At 33.6% G+C, this 24,406-nt stretch overlaps 1 protein-coding gene across 3 annotated transcripts in view; it reads left to right on the forward strand.

The window, feature by feature from the left end:
* SLCO6A1 (solute carrier organic anion transporter family member 6A1) overlaps positions 1-24,162 on the forward strand; it is a 95,684-nt gene extending 71,522 nt beyond the window's left edge. Inside the window, exons 10-14 of one of the 3 annotated variants that reach the window (XM_058726136.1) lie at positions 465-652; positions 16,079-16,150; positions 18,823-18,887; positions 21,061-21,198; positions 23,902-24,162. In XM_058726136.1, coding sequence (XP_058582119.1) covers positions 465-652; positions 16,079-16,150; positions 18,823-18,887; positions 21,061-21,198; positions 23,902-24,038 — 600 coding nt within the window. In that variant the 3' untranslated portion in view covers positions 24,039-24,162. Of the gene's footprint in view, positions 1-464; positions 653-10,446; positions 10,550-16,078; positions 16,151-18,822; positions 18,888-21,060; positions 21,199-23,901 lie in introns of those variants that run through there. The other 2 variants (XM_058726146.1, XM_058726149.1) reach the window with 2 other exon arrangements.
* Positions 24,163-24,406: the final 244 nt, after the last annotated feature.

Genomic DNA, 24,406 nt, shown 5'->3' on the forward strand with positions numbered 1-24,406 from the left:
TATCATTTATACATATATCCCTCCACTGTTTTTACATTACTAAGAATAAAAACCAAAGTTCTTAAATTATTCTTGCAGTTTTTTTACCGGTTTCTGTATAATGTGCTTTTCCCCCTGCTACTTTGATTTTATTTTCTTAGTTTCTTTCATGCTTATTCTGCTCCAGCCACATTTGTCTCCTTACTTTTCTGTGAATGTGAATATTTTTGCTGAATTTTTTTAGATTAATAGAATTTACCCTAAATAACTCTAGTTAAACACACACACATTTTTGTTACATAAAATACCTAGAATGTATCATTAATATTTCATTTCTAAATAATGAATGGCAGATTTAATGTAAGAATATTGACTAATAAAACTGGCTACTGTACCTGCAGTTATTGATTTTATTTTATAATGATAGAAGTTGTTGCATTATGACTATATTTCTAGAAGATGGTTTCTTGTTTTAATTTTCATAGGCATACTACAATTGTTCTTGCATTCAAGAAGGGTTAACAACTGCAGATGACCAAGGTGATTTTATTGACGCTAGACCTGGGACATGTGATGCAAAGTGCTATAAATTACCTTTGTTCATTGCTTTTATCTTTTCTACGATTTTATTTTCTGTTTTTTCTGGTATACCAAACACCCTGACCATCCTTCGGTATGTATATAATTCAAAATCATTGTTCATTTAATTTATGAGAAACACAATTTTAAGAATATTTTAGAATATTGTTATAAATGAGTCACTTTTTTGTTTCAAAGTGGCAACTGTGAGAGGGGAAATTGATTATATTGTCAAAATTTATATATTTATTTCTGTTTTAACTAATTATTTGCTTAAAGTTTGTGGCTATCACATTTAGTTTTAATTAATTAAATTTAACTTACAATATGGTAAATTCATATATAGGAAAATTGTTACGTTGTCAAAATTCATGTATATATTAATTTTCTCTTTTATCTAATTTTTTTTACTTAAAGCATATAGATATCACATTTAGCTTAAGTTTAATATAAAACTAAATTTTTTACTTAATTTAAGACACCTGGAAATTTCATGAATAGAGGATAAATCTTAATTTTAACACAAATGTGATTATAATGTTGATTCATTAGTTAAGGTATTTATTGAGTGTTTGCTTCTATATTAGCCAATTTGACTATGAGAAAACATCAGTGTCATTAGCAAAGGAGCGTAATAACTTAAAAAATTGTAGAATTTCAGTACACAAATTTATCCTAAATTAAAGCAACATTTGAAATGTATTTTTTCTGAATATGTGAAATACATGTAATATTTCTTTTTATCATGTAGCAAAATAATTGGTCACTATTTTCAATTTTTTTCAAAAGGCTAACATAAACTCTAGGTCATGAGGAGCGATCTGTTGTTCCCTAGGAAAGCAGGCTAGAAAACATGAATAAATATATGCAAAAAAAAATCTGAGAACTTGGGGACATGTGGTTTCTGCTTTTAATTAACTTGCAATTTAGGTGAGAGTCAAAAGTTGGACTTATAAATCCAGTGAAGCAGCTTTTATAACCATTCATCTGTGTCTGGAGTAAAATTACAGGGACCAATAAGATATATACCTTGCCTTCAAGTTTCTTAGAGTATTGTAGGGAGAGAACCGAAAAGAAGATGTACAGTGGAGGGGCACCTGGGTGGCGCAGTCGGTTAAGCGTCCGACTTCAGCCAGGTCACGATCTCGCGGTCCGTGAGTTCGAGCCCCGCGTCAGGCTCTGGGCTGATGGCTCGGAGCCTGGAGCCTGTTTCCGATTCTGTGTCTCCCTCTGTCTCTGCCCCTCCCCCGTTCATGCTCTGTCTCTCTCTGTCCCAAAAATAAATAAAAAACGTTGAAAAAAAAATTTTTAAAAGAAGATGTACAGTGGATATTTAGAGGTGTCTTGATTAAAACTTAGACAGACTGACCCAGGAAAAGGTGGATGAAATGGTAATTTTTGTCTATGATGATTTGGAAATGCTTATAGAAGATACAGTACTTTAACTGAGCTATGAATAAGCGATTTGTCATAATGCCTGCCAATTACGGAAAAGTTCTTAACAGGAAAACTGAGCCGTGAAAGTAGAGGCAAAAATGTGTGAAGTATCTTGACAAGGAATTTGTTATGACAGAAGTAGCATGATGGTAAAGGGACAGGGAGATTTGGGCTCCATAAAGGTGAGATCATGGAAGGCTTTCTTTGCCATATTAACATGAATGATGTTATCCATTTTGCAGCTGGAGGCCATTGAAAAAAATAAACCTCATAAGTAAAAGTGATCAACTATGTATTTTAGATAGAATACTTTGAAGATGGTATAAAAGACAAAGCTGAGGGGGGAAACAAGAAAAAGGAAAGTAGTTGGGATACAGTTTTCAAATTTAGTAGTGCTATTTAAAGTTAGAAGTGATAGAATATCTTTGAGAAATATTTAGTTTGGATAAAAGCGCAAGATTATTACTTTGATGTTCCTCATATAAAATATTTAAAAAATTAATTATGTGCAGATTTCCAGTCTAGGGAACTAAATGAATGACAATCCATTAACTGAGATGAGAAATTCAAGCAGAGAATGCTTAGACTGAATATAATCTGTACAATGTTAAACATGCCTTATGTAAAGATCATGTGAAACATCCAGGTAAAAATTTCCAGCACTGAGATGAGACAGATGATAGTAATAGTCCAAAAATTTAGTTCTCAGTCTTATCACTTATTCTAGTAAGTAATTATATAGAGCTATAGGGAAAATAAAACACACATGTATGTGTGCACATGTGTGCACACACTATAGTTTCTGTAAATAATGAAATTGGTAAAAAAAAAAAAAATCACAAAGTTGAAATTGCGTGTGAGTATTGCCAAAATTGAAGCAGAACTAGAAGCCAACTTGTAGATTCAAAAGGATGTGAAATGTGGGGAGGATCTCAATATTGACAGATCTGATCTCTGGCATTTATTTCTGCTCAGAAGGAGAAGGCCCCACCTTAGAATGGAAGTTTTGGGAGCACAACCTAGGTAGATAAATTAAGGTAGACGCTCTCTGGAAATAATGAGAGAAAAGGCTTGGAAAATGCCCAGGTGGTCTAGACATAGCAGATCTCAAAAAAGTGCCAGCAAAACATTACTTCTGTAAATGAATACATCACCTTGGAAAGCAAGAAAAGTGAAGAGATCTCAGAAGTACATTGATTGTAGAAGTTCTTTTGAAGCAGGCCATATTTGGAGAGGTAGAAGAGGTGGAACGATACATAGGAATCATTCTTAAGTCCTCCCCTATGTCACAGAGGAGATAACTTCAGTTTTGAAGCTTGGAAACCCTGGCTTAAGTTCCATTCTCACAACCTGCCTCTAATTTAAGACAACTCACCTCATTAAAATATGAATAAATGGAAAAGAAAAAAGCTCTTCCTACGTACAAAATAACTATAGTAAAAGAAACAAAACTTATTAAGCATTACTGCACACAATGAAACTCAGTAGAAAATTGTTCATGAATCAGATAAAAATATAAATGTAGTTATATGTAAATTTAGGCTAAAAAAATTAACAATTATGGCCACAAAATGAGAAAAATAGCTAGAAGAAGGAAGCTATGGAATGCAAGCTGACAGAACTCAGGAACAAAATTAAAAGGAAAAAACTTAGAAATGAAAACTAAATTAGAAGCAAACAGGGAAGAAAAGACAGCATAGAAACCAATGTGGAGCATAGAAATGAGGGGGGATGAAGAATATAGAATAAAAATAAGAGAAAAGCATTAGATAAAAGAGACAAAAATAAGAGGAAAGGAAGATCTGACATAGGGATAATTGAAGTTTCTAAAGAAGAAAACCAAAACAATCCAACAATAAATATTTAAATTTTTAGTTAAACTTCACTGAAATACGATATTTAGTAAATGCTGGAATAATAAGCAATAATAATAATGAATAAAGACTGAAATAAAAAAGATTTGTGTTTACATTTTGGAATGACACATCAAGTAAAACTAGGGAAATTTACCCAAACCAATAAACATTGAGATACAGTGTATTAAAACTGTTATATTTAAAGGTGAAGAAATAGTCCTTCTGTCATAAAAAAAAACAAACAAACAGGAAAGCAAACAAGTTTGGCACCACATTTGTCCCCAGCAGCATTCAGCTCTAGAAAACTAGAAACACTTAAAAGATCACTGAGGAAAGAAAATGTGAACTAATTATTTTGTCATCAACAAACTGCCCTACAATTATAAACAGCTTTGATATGGCAGAACTGGGAAATGTTGTTAAGAGATACTTCTTAAGAATTGAAAGCAAGACAAGTTATAATTAGCCAAGATACATGATTAGGAAAACTTTGATAATAGGTCCGTTGGTGAGCGTTGGATAAGTTAAAACAAACAGATTTAACTACTTATATTTAGCTAATATATTTTTTAAATGTAATTAATTTATGCTAGAACTAAGACATATACTAATCCGAGCATAAAGGTAACAAAATAGAATGCAATATATTATGCTTTGATAAAGTAGAAATTATACCACTAACAAAAATTGGGGAAAGAAAATGGGTCAAAAGAAGGACAAGCATCTTGGATACCTAATAGATAATAAATGGGGAGTCAAGGGAAATCATCTTAATAGACATTATAATGAAGCATAATATATTCAAAAGAGTGCACAGATCACAGGTATACAGTCTGATGGAAATTTTACAAAGTAACCACCACCAATGTAACCACAGTCCAGTTCAAGAAATCAATAATTATAAGTATTCCAAAAGTCCTTCCACTAACTCCTTTCTTGTCACCAACCCCTTCATCACTTAAGGTTACCACTATCCTGACTTCTATCCTGAATAGGTTAGTTTGTTCTGTTGGAACTTTATGCATATAGGAGATGATAGCATGTAGTCATTTGTGTCTGTATTGTGTTACTCAACAATATGTTAGTAAGAGTCATTGTTGCATATAAAATAAATTCATTTTCATTGCCCTATAGCAGTGCTGTCCAATCGTATTTTCTAAAGTAATGAAATGTTTTGTATATCTGTTGTCCAGAATAGTTTCTAGCCCCATGTGCGTATTGAGCATTTGAAATGCAGTTAAGTATGAATGAGGCACTGAATTTTAAATTTTATTTGGTTTTAATTGACTTAAATTTAAGTAGGCACATATGGCTAATGGTTACCATATTGTATAGCATAGTTTTATAGTAGTCCATTGTATGAGTATACTAAAATTTGTCCATTTGTTCTTTAGTTAATGTTTCCAGTTCAGGGCTGTTATGATTGCTATTTCTTTTCTTTTTCTTTTTTTTTTTTTTTTTAACATTTATTGATTATTGCGAGACAGAGAGACACAGAGCGTGAGCAGGGAGGGGTAGAGAGAGGGGAGACACACAATCCGAAGTAGCCTCCAGGCTCTGAGCTGTCAGCACAGACTCAGTTAGATCATGACCTGAGCGGAAGTTGGTCGCCTAACCAACTGAGCCACCCAGGCACCCCTATGATTGCTGTTTCTATGACCATTTTTCTATTTGTCTTTTGGGAAACATATGAACAGATTTCTATTGAGTTCATATATAAACAATAGAAATGCTAAGTCATAGTGTTTACATATATTGGGCTTTTTAACAAATTTTAAAAGTATTTGCACAAATCCATTCTTCTAGCAGTCTATGATTGTTTTCAAGTTGAGCAATTTTGATGGGTGTGTGTGTTAATATTGTGATTTTAATTTCCTTATTCAGAGGACTGATATTATTGAATATATTTTCCTTTACTTATTAGCCATATGAATATGTAATTTCGTTAAATGTCAGTTTGATTTGTTTGTCTATTTTTAAATTGAGTTAAATCATTACTGATTTACAGGGTTTCTTCCTATACAGTATCTATACCCCAAGTTGGGGGTCGCTTGTCATATATATTCATAACAAATATCTTTTCCAACTCAGTGCCTTGCCTTCTCAACAATGATGTCATCTTTTGAGTGAAAAATTTTTTTATTTAATTTATTTATTTTTATTTTTTAAAAGTTTATTTATTATTTATTTTGAGAAAGAGGGGGTGGGCAGGGGCAGAGAAGAGAAGAGAGAGAATCCCAGGCAGGCACTGTCAGTCCACACTGTCAGCGCAGAGCCTGATATGGGGCTTGAACCTATGAACCATGATATCATGACCTGAGCCAACATCCATGCTTAACCAACAGAGTCATCCAGGCGCCCCACAAATTTTTGATTTTAATGTCCTGTTTAGGAAATATTTCCCTAACCAAATTATGAGGACATTTCCTATGTTATTTTAATAAAAATTATAAAATCAGTAATTCAGCTGGAAATAATTTTTTACTTAAAGGCTGTCCTTTCCTGGGGCACCTGGGTGGCTCAGTCATGATCTCATGGTTCATTCAAGCCCTGCATCAGGCTCTCTGCTGTCATCACAGGTTTCAGATCCTCTGTCCCCTTCTTGCTCTGCCTCTCTCCCACTCATGCTCTCCCGCTCTCTCTCAAAAATAAACATTTTTTTTTAAAGGCTATCTTTTCCCTGCAGCAGTGTACCAACAGACTATATATGTGGATCTATTTCTGTACTCTGTTCTGTTCCACTGGTTTATTTACGTATCCTTATACCAAATTACACTTATTCATTCATTCATTCATTCATTCATGCATTCATGCATTCATTCATTTATTCATGTATTCATTTATTTGAGCGAGAGAGAGTGCACTCATGGGGGAGGGGCAGAGAGAGGGAGAGAGAGAATCCCAAGCAGGCTCAGTGCTGTCAGCATTCAATTTCACCAAACCTGAGATTATGACCTGAGCCGAAATCAAGAGTCAGTCACTTAACCAACCCAGCCACCCAGACGTCCCCAGTGTTAAATTTGTTAATATTTTGTTTAGTGTTTTTGCATCTGTATTCATGACTAAGTTTGCCTTATAATTTTTCCCTTTTTATTAATGTGCTCGTTAGGTTTTGGCCTTAATGTTCTGGTCTCATGAAATGAGTTGGGAGATATTTCCTTTTTTCTTTGTATCTGGACTATTTTATGAGGGTGTAGATATATATACGTATATATATATATATACGTATATATATATATGTATATATACGTATATATGTACATATATATACGGATATATACATATATACATACATTTATATATTTAATTAATAATATATATATTTAATTAAATATTTGGAAGAAATCACTTGTGTTGTCACTGGGGATGGGAATTTCTTCATGAGATTTTAAATGGAATGCTTGTGTGTGTGTGTATGTGTGTGTGTGTGTGTGTGAGAGAGAGAGAGAGAGAGAGAGAGAGGAAGAGAGAGAGAGGGAGAAAGAAACAAACCTTTTTGCATTTATCTTTATAATTCCTATCATTTTACTTTTATGTTTATGTTTTTATTTTATTCACATATATCTTCTGTATATTTGTATATGTTCCTTTTCTATCCAAATATGAATATAGCTGCATTCCAAAAGTCTTAACATGTATTTTTCTCATCCTTTCAATTCAAATATGCCTCTCAATGTATTTTTTACAATTTTAACCACATGTTATTTAGAGGTGTATAGTTTAGGGGCGCCTGGGTGGCTCAGTTGGTTAAGCATCTGACTACACCTCAGGTCATGATGTCACAGCCCATGAGTTCGAGCCCTGCGTCAGGCTCTGTGCTGACAGCTCAGAGCCTGGAGCCTATTTCAGATTCTGTGTCTCCGTCTCTGTCTCTACCCTTCCCCCAATCATGCTCTGTCTCCCTCTCAAAAATAAATAAAAATTAGAAGTGTATAGTTTAATTTCTAAATATTTGGAAATTTTCTTGTTATATTTTGTTACATATATTTACATAGACATGAATATAATTAATATTCTATTTATTTTTAGTTCGAATCCACTGTGTTCAGAGAACATATTTTTATGTTTTTTTCCTTGAAATTTCTTTGGACTTACTATTATGGTGCATTTGTCCATTATTTCTGTCATTTTTGCTATATACATTTTGAGGCTTTTATTAGTTGAAAACAAACTTAGAATTGCTACAACTTCTTGCTTTATTGACCCCTTTATCCCTTGAAATATTCCTTTTTATCTCTAATAACTTTTTGTCTTAAAATTACTTTTTATGACATTAATATTGCTTTATCAACTATATTCTTATTAGCATAATATATACTGTTCCATTCTATTACTTTTGATCTTTCTCTGACCATATATATTTAAGGTATATCTAGTAAGTAGTATACAGTTGACTTAAAAAAATCCAGTCTAACCACTTAGTTTTCAAACTAGAGTATATAGAGTATTAAATTAAAAATAACTGCTGGTACATTTGGATTTTTCTCTCATTTTAGTGTATGTTTCAAAATATTTTCTACTTGTTCTTTTACTTCTTTTGAATTAAGTTATTTTAGTTTTCATTATTTTCCCTTTATTATTTTGCTAATTTTGCATTATTTTATTCTTCTTGTGGTAGTCAAGACATTATTAAAGTATATATAGTTCATTATAGTCAAATTAAATTAGTGCTTTTGCCACTTTCTGGATAATTCAAGGATCTAAGAATATTTTAACTCCATTAACTCTCTTCCAACCTTTTATTATTGTTGTCATGTATTTTGTGTTTTTTTGTTTTTTTTTTTTTAATTTTTTTTTTCAACTTTTTTTTATTTATTTTTGGGACAGAGAGAGACAGAGCATGAACGGGGGAGGGGCAGAGAGAGAGGGAGACACAGAATCGGAAACAGGCTCCAGGCTCCGAGCCATTGGCCCAGAGCCTGACGCGGGGCTCGAACTCACGGACCGCGAGATCGTGACCTGGCTGAAGTCGGACGCTTAACCGACTGCGCCACCCAGGCGCCCCTGTTGTCATGTATTTTGATGCTACATAAATTTTATAACCTAAGAGTGAAACTGTATGTATGTTTAATATCATATTAACAGAATCAGAATCTTTATTTTTTCCTACATTTGTGTGCTTTCTTCAGAGATCATTTATTTCTTCCAGAAAAAATTCTTTTACTGTGGGTCTGGTGGAAATGAATTTTGTTCATTTTTTTATTTGTTTAAAAATGTCTCGGGGTTCCTGGCTGACTCAGTCAGTTAAGCATCAGACTCTTCATTTCCACTCAGGTCATGATCTCGGGGTTTGTAAGATCGAGCCTCAGTTCTGGCTGTGTGCTGACAGCGCAGAGCCTGCTTGGGATTCTCTCTCTCCCTCTGTTTCTGCCCCTCCTCCACTCGCATGCATGCTTTCTCTCTCTCTGTCTCAAAATAAATAAACTTCTTTAGAAAGTCTTTAAATCACCTTTATTGTAAAATTATATTTTGACTATGGAATTTCAAGTTGGTGGTAATTTTAGTACTTTAAAGAGAAATATTTAACTTTCTTTCTGACTTCTATGAGAACATTTTATTACTATTCCTTTGAATGTAATATGCCTTTTCTCTAGATGCTCTTAACATTTTTTCCTTGTCCTTGGTTGTCAGCAATTTTAATATGATATTCCTTAGTATGATTTTGTTTATTTTTATGCTGCATGGAGATTTAAAATTTTCTTACGGCTTTGAAAGACAGGCTTATTGTCTTTTCCACTTATCTATTATGATGGTAAGTGTATTTATTTGCTAGGCGGCCATAGAAAGGTATCACAGAATGGGTAACTTAAACAGTAGCTGTTTATTTTCTCACAGCTCTGGAGGCTAGAAATCTGCAGTCAGTGTGTGGGCAGCTCTCCTGAGGGCTGTGAGAGAAGGATCTGTTCCAGATCTCCTTGGCTTGTAGATGGCCATTTTTAGTCCAGTCTTTACATTGTTACAGTCCATATTTCATGTCCGTGCACATGTCAGTGTCCATATTTTCTCTTCTAATAAAGACACTCTCATATGGGATTAGGCCCACCCAACTGATCTCATTTTAGTTTGAGTACCTCTCTATAACCCCGTCTCCAATATGATGGCATTCTGAGGTACTTGAGGTTAGGATTTCAGCATATAAATTTTGGAGGGACACAATTCAACCCATAGCAGCAAGAAACCATCCCCAATTTATTACTTACCAGCACCACATTATCTTCATGACTGTGAGTTGACTGGACTCAATAAGGTAGTTCTTGATTGGGGTTTCTCATGAGCTTGTGGTCAGATGCCACATGACACTTACTCATCTGATAGCATGACTGGACTGGATTTCCAAGACAGCTGACAATTCAGGCTAACTTTTGGTGGGAGCCTAACTGGGGCTGATTGACCACAAGTAGCTTACTTATGTGACTTGTACTTCTGCTAACAAAGTATTATAGTTCCAAAAGGGGGTGTCCCCAGCTTTAGTGTTCCAAGGGACCCAAGCATAAGCTGTAAGGCATAAGCAACAAGGCTTTATTTGACCTAGGCTAGAAGTCCAAGAATGTTACTTTTCTGCATTCTTTTTGCTAACAAAATCATTATGTTTCAGGAAGAAGATCATTAGGTTCCGCTTTTTGATGTCACGTACAACTAGCATGTATACAGAAAAAACAAAAACAAAAAAAAAAAGGAATTGATGACCACCATTTTGGGTGATTATCTACCATACCCACTTTCACTGATTTAGGAGAATTCTTACATATTGTTTCTTCAAATATTCCTTTTGCTCCATTCTTTCTCTATTCACCTTTGGAATATTAATTATACATATCATAAACCTTTTACTATGTCCATGTGTCTCTTACTATCTTTTGCATTCTATTTTTATTTGTTTTTATGTTTTGTGCTTCAGACTAAGTTTTTTCACTTTTCTAATTTCCGATGTATTAATCCTATCTCTACCTGCTTTTCCAGTTACCTACACTCTAGTTTACTAATTATATCTTCATCTGTGTTTAATGAGCTATGAAAGTCACCTATTGAATTCTTAATTCTAATCAGTGTATTTTTCAGTTATAGAATTTCATTTCCTTTCAAGATTCTAATTTTCTGAAAAAATTCTCTGTCTTATCGTTTATATTCTTGGGTATATTAATTCCCCAAATTTAAAATCTCTGTTAGGTATCTAGTATCTGAATATTCTGTAAAACTATTATATTGTATTTTTTTCTCTTGGCCCTGTCTTTTATAATTCTGTAATTATTTTTAATAATGTATGGAATTTTGTGTACTAAGAACAATAGAGGCTAGAGACATTAATAACTCCCATTTTTTTTAAACAATAGCTTTATTTAAACACACAGAATTGGAACAGTTCCCTGTAATCCAAACAGGAATTTAGTTGGTTTGAGGTTGGGTTTAAGTCTCTAAAAGTCCTTATCAATATCCAGATTGCTTTTATCCTAAGGTATAGTCTATTAAGAAATCCTGAGTGAAAGAAACATATGTTAAACATAGGATCCTTCATTCTTGGTGAGAATTGAATGCTAGTGTTTGTCTTCCAGTTACAATAAAACTTCCAAGAACAATATTACCAGTTCTTTTTATATTGTATTAGAAATAATAGCCAATATATTTAGATAAAAATTCAGTAAGCTCCAGTATATAAAAACATAACACACACTTAGAGCTACATGCACTCATGCACATACACAGACACACACACACACACACACACACACACACACAAATTCAGTTAAAATTAATTTTTTAACCTACATTAACTGGAAAATGAAAACAGACTAATGTCTTTAGTCTGATTAACATAAATAAGTGCATGTCGTTTTCCTGGTTTTAATATTATATAATAGTTACATAAGCTTTCATCACTGGGGGATGCTGGGTAAAGGAACACATGGTACTTTGTACTACTTTTATAACTACCTGTCAGCTTCAGAAATAAATAATTTCAAAATAAAAAGTAAAAAAAAAATGAAACACACACATGTACATACACACACATATGAATATTACAAAAATAGACTGACTTAACAGTTGGGGAAGATGTATTCAATATACGGATAGAAGACCTAACATCACCAATATATTAGTTCTTTTTGAGTTAACTGATAATTTTAATGTAATAATTAATAGAATAGAATTATTGGACTTTAAAATCTGATTTTAGATCTCTTAGGGAAAAATAACAAGCAAGAATAGCTTGGGAATCTTAAACAAAGGAGCACAATAATGGAGCTTTAGTCTCATAAGCTAAAATGTACCATAAAATTTTAATTATGAAAACAATATAGTATTGATTTATGAATAGAATGACAGTAAGTCTAGAAATAGATCTCAAATTATATGGGGATTTAATGTAAAATGAAAGTGAGATCTTAAAGAAGTGAATCAAAGATTCATCTTTTAGAAAGTGGTTTGAGTGGGGCACCTGGGTGGCTTAGTTGGTTTAGCATCTGACTCTTGAGTTTGGCTCACATCATGGTCCCAGGGTCATGGTACTGAGCCCCACATGCCCATGTTGGGCTCTGCGCCGGGTGTGGAACGGGCTTAAGATTCTCTCTCTCTCTGTGTCTCCCCCAACTCCCAGCTTATGCTCTCTCTCTCTTTCTCTTTCTTGTAAAAAAAAAAAAAGAAAGAAAGAGGGGTGCCTGGGTGGCTCAGTCAGTTAAGTGTCCGACTTCAGCTCAGGTCATGATCTCACAGTTGGTGGGTTTGAGCCCCGCGTCGGGCTCTGTGCTGACAGCTCAGAGCCTGGAGTCTGCTTTGGATTCTGTGTTTCACTCTTTGCCCCTCTCCTGCTTGCACTCTGTGTCTCTCTCTCTCATAAATAAATAAGCATTAAAAAAAATAATAAAGAAAAGAAAAAAAGAGAAAGAAAGAAAGTAAAAAAGAAAGAAGGGGGAAAGAAAAAGAGATTTGTTTGAGTATAATGAGATTGTCTTCAGGGGGAAAAAAAAATATCCAGAGTATAAACACACCAGAGAAAACTAAAATGGAACAAAGATTAAAAAAAAAAAAAAGTGCTAAGCAATACAAGTGCTAGAAAAAAAAATTGACTCTGGGTCCCTGGGTGGCTCATTTGGTTGAGCGTCTGACTTCAGCTCAGGTCATGATCTCAAGGTTTGTGAGTTCAAGCCCCATGTTGGGCTGTGCACTGACAGCTCAGAGCCTGGAGCCTGCTTCAGATTCTGTGTCCCCCTCTCTTTCTGCCTCACCCCTGCTTGTGCTCTGTCTCTTTCAAAAATGAATAAACATAAAAAAAATTTAGAGCTTATCTCTTTTTAAAAAAAAAAGAAAAAAAATGGACTTATTTCACTATTATCTTTAAAAGAGCAAGGTATTGGGGTGCCTGGGTGGCTCAGTTGGTTAAGTGACCGACTTCTGCTCAGGTCATGATCTTGCAGTTTGTGAGTTCGAGCCCCGCGTCGGGCTCTGTGCTGACAGCTCAGAGCCTGGAGCCTACTTCGGATTCTGTGTCTCCGCCTCTCTCTACCCCTCCCCTGCTCACGCTCTGTGTCTCTCTGTCTCTCAATAATAAATAAACGTTAAAAAAGAAAAGAAAAGAAACGAACAAGGCATTTCCAATTATGACTCAAAATCTAAAAATGGGAAAGACTGAAAAAAGGTACTCCATAAAATTAAAAATAATAACCAAAGTCAAAATTCAAGCAACAATAAGTATAAGCAACTCTTATCATATAAAAAGATTAATCCCTCTAATAAGTAAAGCTCTCTTATGATTAACAACTCTGTAGAAAAGTGGAAAAGCATCAAAGAGAAAGCAAAAATGCAAACGTGAAGGAATGTTCAGCCATACCCATAATAAGTGACATAGAAATTAAAATTTTAATGTGATAGTATTTCTTATTTATCTAGGTGACAGAAATAAAACTTTGATTATAGAATCTGTTTATGTGGCCATGTAGAAACAAGTACCTTCATAATATTGCTTGAAAGAGCACAAAATAGTACATCTCCTGTGAAAGGGGATCTTTAATACCTAAAAAATTTGCAGATGTGCTTATCCTTTATGCCAGCACTTATACTTCTTGAAATCCTTATTGTGAACATCCTGTAAACAGATACATTTACATCTGTAAGTTTATCTATATCACATATGTATATGTTTCTTTTTTTTTTTTTTTTTTTAAGAAATTCCATGAATTTATCTTTTTGCTGGGTAGGCTTTGAGAACATTGTCTTAAATGTCAGCAGGACAGATCTAAAAATAATTTCCTAAATCTAAGAGCCTGGCACTGCCTTTTTTTTTTTTTTTTTTATTTATTTATTTATTTATTTTTTAATATATGAAATTTACTGTCAAATTGGTTTCCATACAACACCCAGTGCTCATCCCAAAAGGTGCCCTCCTCAATACCCATCACCCACCCTGCCCTCCCTCCCACCCCCCATCAACCCTCATGTATATTATATATCATATCATATATATATATATATGAAATAGAAACATATGTATATGTTTCTATTTCATATATATATATATGATATGATATATAATATACATGGGTGTATGTGTATGTGTGTGTATGTGTATATATATATATATGAAACAAAACAGTGGGAAAAATCTAAGTGTGAAGGAGCAACAGACTGGTTGAATAAATGATTGCATTTTTGCACATTAAATATAATGCAACTAAAAAAATTAATAGGGTGGAGCTCTATATTCATGTAGGAAAGGATCTTAATATATTGTTACACGAAAAAAGAACAGTGAATATAGTATGCTACTTCCTGTGAAGGAAGAAATAAATATAGAGATATGCATTTACACTTATTTGTATTTGCATAAAAGAACACTAGGTATAAAAAAGAATGTAATTAAAATCGTAACCTAAAGGTAACCAAACCAAAAGGAGGGGGTAGAAATAGAGGTAGATGACAGCAAGGGTGGAAGCAAGCAGGTTTCTTCAGCATATTCTCTTTATATTGTTTTGCTTTCCAAAGCATGTAATTATACTACAAATTCAACAAATAAAGTTTAATTTTATTATTTTAAATTTTTTTTCAACGTTTTTTATTTATTTTTGGGACAGAGAGAGACATAGCATGAACGGGGGAGGGGCAGAGAGAGAGGGAGACACAGAATCGGAAGCAGGCTCCAGGCTCTGAGCCATCAGCCCAGAGCCTGACGCGGGGCTCGAACTCACAGACCGCGAGATCGTGACCTGGCTGAAGTCGGACGCTCAGCCGACTGCGCCACCCAGGCGCCCCAATAAAGTTTAATTTTAAAAATACAATAAGATTCAAAGTCAAAGACATAAATTGTGAAATCGTTGTCAAATGAGTGATAATTAGAGTCAAGAAAGAGGGGTAGGATGGGGTTTGTAGTAAGCCAATGGGCCTACAGAGGGCAACAAGAAAAGATGGGTTACATGATAAAAATAATATATTTAAAGGCAGAGGACTAGAGGGATTAAAATTCCAGAGAGAGCAGAAGTTTTTAGAGGTGAATTGGAGATCTAAAGCTGTCCCTGAGATTCTTGGCCAATTCTTGATGAAGGCTAGATCCTGACAGTCTGGACTAGGTCCAGGTAGAGGGTCACCCCTGGGGCAAGCAAACTGGCAGAGTTATTGGTGATTACATGGGACTAAGAATGACAAAATTGTTTTTCTTCTGGAGAAATTTGTTGAAATCTGACGCTGTGTGAAGTAAAGTCTAAACGGAAAAGTATCCTAACTTGTCTGTATCTATCAGGGGCTCATTAAGAAAAACTAGTTCTTCAATTCTTTCCTTTCCAACAGAGCCCGACTTGGGGCTTGAACCCGCAAACCGCAAGATCATGACCTGAGCGAAGTCGGCGGCTTAACTGACTGAGCCACCCAGGCGCCCTCCACCAAAAAAATGTGTCTTGACTGATAAGTATTCAATTATAATTTTAAAACACACTGCAAAGAAAATGCAGTAAAATTCGATGAGAAAATTATAGGCTGGTCTAACTCTGCGTGAGGATTCAGAGAGGGTGTTCCTGAAGAACTGATATTTAAGCTGAGCCCTGAGGGATAGGGGATGAGTATTCACACAGTGGGAAGGACAAATGTGAAGATTCTGAGTGGGAGAAGTAGCTTTGTAAGATTGTTGTGTTGTAGAATGTCGTGAACAAGGAGGGTAATGAAGGCAAAAGTGAGATGTGAAGTGGCATCCAGTAAGACTGATGTGATAAGGCTGACTCTTGTAAATGTTTTTTTTGCAATTCTAGGTTTTATCATAAGAACAAGGGGAAGCTGTTAAAGTATCCTACGGGAGACAGTGAAGTAATCAAAGTTTCACAGTACGAAAAATCACTTTGGCTCTTAGGTGGAGAGTGGGCTGAAAGTATAAGGATGGTTGTTGGGAGATAAATTAGGAAGTCATTTCATTTTTTTTTTTTTTTTGGTTTGTTTTCAGGAGAAAGATATAGACTTGGAATAGGCTGGTGGAATTAGAAATTAAATATATATATATTTTTTAAATCAGAGAAAGAACCAAAAAATGTATTTTTAAAAATCACAGTATTTGGTTATTGGCTCTGGTCCATGAGGAAAAGGATGGGATCACAGGTGCCTCTTTTCACATTTTGGACTTGAACACTGCATGATGGTGGATGACAGCTTCACTTGTGATGGGGGAGCACTGGGGAAGGAGCAGCTTTTGTGCAAAACAGGAATTTAAATCTAGAGCTGATGTCTTATAAGAATGATGTGGAGTGGAAATATAAGTTTAGAAGTCATGAGAGATGGTGGAAGCTGCCTTTTTACATTTTGGAAGAGTACTAACAAATTTTTGTTTATTCCATGATATTCTTAAGCACCCTATTATAGCCTTACTTATTAGACAATATACAAAAAAAACATTCGCTTCATTCATTTTTCATTAAATATTTTTAATACAAAGCTATTATTTATTTTGTGCTATTCATTTAACTGATGGAAAATCCTGGGAACCATTAATCTTTTTATCTTGTATATCAGAAGTGAAGATACAAAAATGCTTCTTTTTTAAAAGTTTATTTATTTAATTATTTTGAAAGAGAGAGAGAGAGAAAGAAAGAGAGAGAGAGAGAGAGAGAGAGAGAGAGAGAATCCCAAGTAGGCTCCAAGCTCAGTGCAGAGCTTACATGGGGCTTGATCTCATGATTGTGAAATCATGACCTGAACTGAAATCGAGTCGGAAGCTCAACCGAATGAGCTACCGAGGCGCTCCCAATACATAAATGCTTCTTAATAATGCTACTTATGAATTATGGTCAGTTCTATATATGCTTCGGAAAGCAATGATAATCCATGTAATAAAACTACATGTGCTAAATGAAGCAGAACACTCAATTATAGTTAGGGATATTATTAATATCTCCACTTTATACCAAGACCTATACTGAAGTGTAGTTCTAAAATGTGACACTTTCTTTTTCCTACCTTAAGAATCTGCTTACTATGGAAGTATAAATTATTTTTTTATTTAAAAATACCTTTATCTTTTGAGGATTGGTTAATTTGTTTTCATTTTCCTAGTAGTAAACATTTGAGGAAAGAATATTTCTACCAGGTTGATATGGGTGGAATTATCTTACTTTTTGTGAGATAGTCACAAAATATTGTATGAATGCTACATTTTAGTATATTGAGTTGTTTGGATGAAAATATTGGTCATATTAGTTCATTGTGCAAGTCCTAGAACAAGGAAAAAAATGGTAAGCAAAGAGTTTTTTTTTTTTAATAAAATGTAGTTTTTATTTTTTTACTTCCTAAAATGTTCAATGGTTTATTATTTTTTATTGTATTTTCAATTGAGTCTCCAAACTGAGACTATCAGTGGTTAGTCCCTAACCACTATTTCTTTTTTTTTTTTTAATTTTTTTTAACGTTTATTTATTTTTGAGACAGAGAGAGACAGAGCATGAACGGGGGAGGGTCAGAGAGAGGGAGACACAGAATCTGAAACAGGCTCCAGGCTCTGAGCTGTCAGCACAGAGCCCGATGTGGGGCTTGAATTCACGGACCGTGAGATCATGACCTGAGCTGAAGTCGGACGCCCAACCAACTGAGCCACCCAGGCGCCCCTTATTTTTTTTAAAAACAAATACTTGCTTTGACCTATAGGAAATAAAGAGAGCTTCATTTTTTATATTTGGAAAATTATTTTTGTTTATTTTAGCTTTTGAATAGTGAGGGTAACAGAGGTCCAGCAGGAAAGAGAAGGGGCTCTCAAATTAGGATAATTTAAGCAAGGTTGAAGAAAGTGGCTATTTAAAATGTGGGTGGAGTATAAGAATCATAAGGTATATAGTGCAGTATCCCTGGTCTGTTACCACTTGCCCAAAAGAAAACAAGGGTAGGAAAGAGAGAGACCTGTAGAGAGGACTGCTTTGCCTAGTGACCTAGTCAGCAGGATTTCACTCTGGGGAGAGAAGCTGGGAAGAAACACCTTGACCTCACTCTCCTTCCTCACTCTCGAGTACCCAATTGGCAAACTGTAATTAGAAGCCAGAAGGCAAGAGAGCCTATTGATGTAGCACATTTAGATCAGTCTCTCAAGACAGAGATAAAGGTAAAGAAATGTAGAGTGGATCTCACAGGGGAAAGAGGAGAAATATAAAGTAGTGGATGTGTACCTCAAAATGGAGAAAAGGTAAGTGTGATAGTTAGTGCCAAATTTTTTTTCAGCAAAGGAAAAAAGAGGCTGGGGCAGAGGGTCTGGCCCATAAATGTTTCCTCCTTGTGAAGAGCAAGAAGCTTTGGAATCAGTTGGCAAGGGGAAGGATATGAAGAATTGAAGGAATTGTACTTCTTTAATTCACCTAGATTGAACTCTGTTAACTGGCTAAAGATTTTTAGTTTAACTGATGAAGAGTAAAAAAAATAACAAAAAATTTATAATAATAATAAAATAATAATAGTAACCTAGCAAATTCTCTAAAGTTATTAATAGCAATGTTTTGATAATATCATTACTCTTTGCTCGCAGGATTGTATCTGACAATCAACGTTCTTTGGCCTTGGGTTTGGCCTTTGTGTTTTTGAGAATATTTGGTATGGACTTTTGGCAATCTTTTATTACAGTGAATTGTTGATTTTTTGATATGTGTGTCTACATGTATATTTAGAATTTCAAATAAATAAAAATGGTAAACTGACACAACATAAGTGAGTGGGGGAGCTGCTTTGCAGAATTTAGGAGACAATATTTATGTAAAAAGACAATACATAACGCAAAGCCGATCCTGTCATATAAAATATGCATTAATACTATATTTGATCAGACAGGACAGTCTATTTGATTAGATGTATATTCATCAATCTTGTCCAAGTGGTTTGGTAAGCTGAAACAAAACACATAACCACAACACTGCTTGCATGTTTGGGGAGTCACTAACAACATTTTCGTTACCAAAGACTCTGATGTTTTTAAGGACTTACAGCCAAAGAAAAAAATTGTTTTTCTCAGATGGTAATGCACTCTGTACTTCAGGCTTTCTTAAAATGGCAAAAACTAGCTTTCAAATCTAAATTATCTACATTATGACTGTATTAGCACCCCTGATTCAAAAGTTGATTAAAAATATTGATGGGGCAAGGAAACGAGATTAAACTGGATTGAAGACTGAAAGACATATGATAAATGGAATCAAGAACATAGAAAAATTTAAGTGTGGCTTGGGTAGGGATCAGAAATAATTCTATACCTAGATCAATATGTGGGGTTAAAATTGGCTCTTTTAATTAGGAAAAATGAGAGCATATTTTTATGTGAATCATTGCCTGATCGATAAGGACAGATTTGTTTTGGAAGACAGAACCTAAGAAACAGCTAATGCATAAACAGTTTCTAACATGAGAAAGGAAGCTAGTGAGACTGATACATTTTTGTTGGAAGAGGGTGGAACAAGATGATACTTTAGATACAGACTGCCTCTATATCTAACAGTATTTTGCCAACAGATAATTTGAAGCAGAGGATAGATATTATCTGTTTTCTGTTTAAAAGATAACTCTGCTTCTGGAGGGAAAAATACTTATAGAAGATAAATGTAAAGGAAAAAAAGGCTTTTGCTGCAGTCTAAACCAGAATTATGTTAAATTGGATTCTGGAGGTTGTGAAAGAGACACAGAAATCAACATATCCAAGATATGTTTAGAGTTAGTGTCCTAAAGATTTATCATGGATTGGAAAAATATGAAGGAAAATAGAAAAAAATGAATAGTAGGCTTAGGTTTTTCACCTTGAACGATTATAAACAGAGTGCCAGCACTCAATAAGATTGGGAGAATTGGTAATCTTTGATAGTGATCTTGGATAGTGGTCTTTGGCAGGAGTCATAAGTCATGAAGCATGAGGGCCCTGACATAATGAAGTTATAGTAAACTAGATGTCAGTAAAGATATCTTAGTTCTGAGATTTCAGTTCTAATGTCTTTGGGGTGACTTTTTAAAAAATGACTTCTAATTCACTTTTAGCTGAAATTGTTGCTGAGGAGATGTTGTCTCTGAGAGTATACAGAAATTTACCTAAGGCAGTACACAACTCTTCTTCTGGATATGAGGTCCTCTGAATCTAGGGTTGCTACAAACATACCAAAGCATTTACATTCCTAGTTATTTCTCTCAATATCTTGATAAATAACAGATGTACATTGCATTAAAAAACTAACTTTTCATTGATTGAAAACATAGAGAACATAAAAACATAAACTGATTGGGGCGCCTGGGTGGCGCAGTCGGTTAAGCGTCCGACTTCAGCCAGGTCACGATCTCGCGGTCCGTGAGTTCGAGCCCCGCGTCAGGCTCTGGGCTGATGGCTCGGAGCCTGGAGCCTGTTTCCGATTCTGTGTCTCCCTCTCTCTCTGCCCCTCCCCCGTTCATGCTGTGTCTCTCTCTGTCCAAAAATAAATAAAAAACGTTGAAAAAAAAAAATTTAAAAAAAAAAAAAACAAAAAAAAAAACCATAAACTGATTACATGTATGTCATTCTAAAAATATGAAAGCAACTAATTTTTTATACCTACAGGAATAAGGATTTTTAAAAAATACAGTTTTTTCCAGTTCTTAATAATCCTACTTATAAGTAAATTCTTAGATAATTTTAAATGATATATTTAAATGTGATGATGGCTAAATACATCAGTTTAATTTTAGAATAAAAATCATACTTATCCTAACCTGTAGTGTTTTCATGGAGCATTTATAATTATTGCATTTTTCATAGGGACTATACCTGGACCAATAGTTTTTAAAATGACAGCAGATATTTCTTGTATCTTTCGGGAGACTGAATACTGTGGGAAAAAAGGAAATTGTTGGATCTATAACAAGATGAAAATGGCCTACCTATTGGTAGGAATATGTAAGTGATACCTGTTAAAGAATTACAGAAAAGTAAAACTGTTTTAAACATGTATGGTTGTTTATAGTAATGTACAATAATAATAAACTATGAACAAATGGATATCTTGATGTTTAAAGAACCCTTATTATATAGAAAATATTTTAGAAACTGAAGTATTAAAGTATTTATATGAATATTTGAGTCACTGCATTAAATACACAATTGTTTTATGTTGTTCCTGAATAAAGGGTGGTAATTAGCAAAATTTCAATTTGGGAAGTAATTTTGTCCATATACATATACAACCAAGTTGCTTGACCTTGTAACCCTTGCTATTTACATAGTAAAAGATTGGACAATTAAAAAATTTTTTCACATCCCCAGAGAACATCAGGATACTCTCACCCTACTTACATGTGAGTTTCACAGTCTCTTTTGCTTAACGATGTAACAGCCTACCTAGCAAGTATTCAGTATTTAGTGAATAAATAAAGATATGAGGAATTGAGATACTATGGTGGTATGAGCTGTGTTATGGTCAGTTTTGAGAAAATCTAGATATGCTTGTATTACTCTAGAAAATATATATCTTCCTTGATTTCAATTTGTTCATCTGTAAAATGAGGATGTTGGACTATATAATGTCTGAAGTCTTAATCTCTACTAACATTCAATAATTTTATTGTATAGATGTTGGCGTGATAAATATTTAAAAGTGTTTATATGTTTTGTGATTTTAATGAGTTCATTAATTCGAAGAAACATAATGATAGACTCTAATATTTAACAGTAACAAATACTTCTGTGATGAACAGTATATAGTGGTGCCTTGTAATTCAAAAGTCAATTATCCAGCAAACTTAGTCCACACTGAACATTGAGTAAAGTAAAATTTTAAAAAACAATTAAAAAGTAAAAAATGATATTTAAGAAGTCAAAATTAACTTCTCAGAGATAATTCAACAAAACTAGGTTTTGTTCTTAAGGAAGTCCTCTGAAGACACTACTGAGCCTTTTAATTTTTATTTTAGATGTATATGTAACATGCTTATCTATTTTCAAACACAGCACAAAATGGACAAAGCTGGTGAACTGCTTAGAGATCCTGCTAAGGAGCTACTAAAAGGAGATAACAATAATAAAGGACATAGAGAAATACAGTTGGAAAGGGCAAACAGAAGAAACTGAAATAAGAATATGCTTTTGTGGCAGTTTAGTGTAAACTTTTTAAAGTTCTGATCGTTAAAAGAAATAATTAATAGACAACCATAGTTTAGAAGGTAAAGTGTAAAAAGGAACCAATGTCCAAAATATATAAAGAACTCCCATATATCAAAATAAGCAAAGGATAAATAATAGAAAAAATGGACAAAAGACTTGAAAGAATTCACAAAAATTTAATAATCAGTCAATAAACAATGGAATGGATGTATAAATTGTGCTAAAATCAACAATGGAATGGTATATGGCAATGAAAACAGAAGGTACACAACTATATAAAATATGAATTAATCATACAAACATAATTTTGAAAGAAAGAAATCAAACAACTGAGTATGCACTCTGTGATTCCACTTACATAATTTTGACCTGCTGTAACTATATTTCAAAAATAAAAGTAACCCATTCCGGTTAGTGACTTTGAGGAAACATGAAGGAAAGCTTCTGGGGTGTTGACAGCTGTTTTGTTCTTGATCCAGATGCTGGTCACACTGTGTTTAGTGTGTGAAAAATGTATCTTTAAAAAAAAATTTGAGATGTAATGAAGATGCAGTTAACATATATCTTAGGTTTTTAGTTTGATGGCTTTTGATAAATGAGTGCATCTGTGGAACCAGCACCTCAAAACAAGCTGTAGAAATTTATCCCCTGTCCCTTTTCAGTCAATTTCCTTCCTCTAGAGATAAACCTGTTTCAGATTTCTATTACAATATGTTGGCTCTTTCTGTTCTAAAAATTTATGCAAATGGAATGCAGTATATACTCTTTTTTTTTTTTTCTGTGTTGCTTAATATTATGCTTTTGGGAGATTCATCCATGTTATTCTATAGCAGTAGTTTGTCCTTTAAAAAAAATTTCCAAATACTATTTCATTTTGTGAATATACTATAATCTATCCATTCTCTTGTTAAAATTCATTTGGTTGTTTGCAGTGTTGGGCTATTATAAATGTATGAAAGTTACTGTGTCATTATAAATGACAGACTCATTAATGTTTCTTTATCTTTTGTAACCACTATAATTGATATTGTCAGATAATTGATGTTGTTGCTCTAGAATATTTTTTACTTTAATTTTCAGGGTCTTTTGCATTCTAAGCTCAAGTACTTTTATATAATGCTTGTAATATTTCTGTTTATATTTGGAAAATGGTGATTTTTTCAAAAAGAATAAAGCTGCATGAAGTGGCTTAAATAGGTTCCAGTTCCTATTGATATTTAAGTTAGCAGCAATGTATTTTTAAGCTTTAGAGTTAATACATTCTGTGAAAAAAAGACACACTTTTTAAGAAATTTTAAAGCTTTTGTAAACATTAAAAAATCTCCTTTAGTAACTTGATATGTTTATAACATTAATTACATTCTATAATTAGAAAATTGATATTTTAAAGAGATTAAATATACTTACCATTTCTTTGGTAAATAGCATTCTTTCCACAAATATTTTTGCTCTAGATAGATTGACACATCTGATGGTTTTTTTTTTTTTTTTTTAATTCAGGTTGTATTTGCAAAGTAGTCACTATCTTCTTCACTGCTATTGCATTTTGCCTATGTAAATATTTACCAAAGGATAACAGTGAAATCCTGCATATGCCCGTGAAGAATCCAACAGTAAAAAAAAAAAGAAAAAACTAATTTATAACTGGATCATTAATGTGGAAGAATTATACACTGTCAGTCCATCAATGGAATGTTATACTAATAAAATTTGAAATAATTATAATATAGTTACATGTTTAATAAATGAATGTGACTCATATGATCCCATAGGTTTATTATAGTTTGAGTACAAATATAATAATATAGTCCCTGTGTTTTGGATTTTTGAAATATATTGTAAAATACACATTTAATAAGTAATAAAAAGAATACTTTTAATGAAAAAGATGAAGCAGAAGTGGGAAAATATACATAAGTTAATTCTGTTAGTGACATGTATTAATTATTAGCTTTTGGTTATGTAGGACTACTTAGGATTCATATAGTTGTTCTTCTTATTTAAT

The sequence above is a fragment of the Neofelis nebulosa genome, chromosome 1 (assembly GCF_028018385.1).
Source record: "Neofelis nebulosa isolate mNeoNeb1 chromosome 1, mNeoNeb1.pri, whole genome shotgun sequence".
Lineage (NCBI taxonomy): Eukaryota > Metazoa > Chordata > Mammalia > Carnivora > Felidae > Neofelis > Neofelis nebulosa.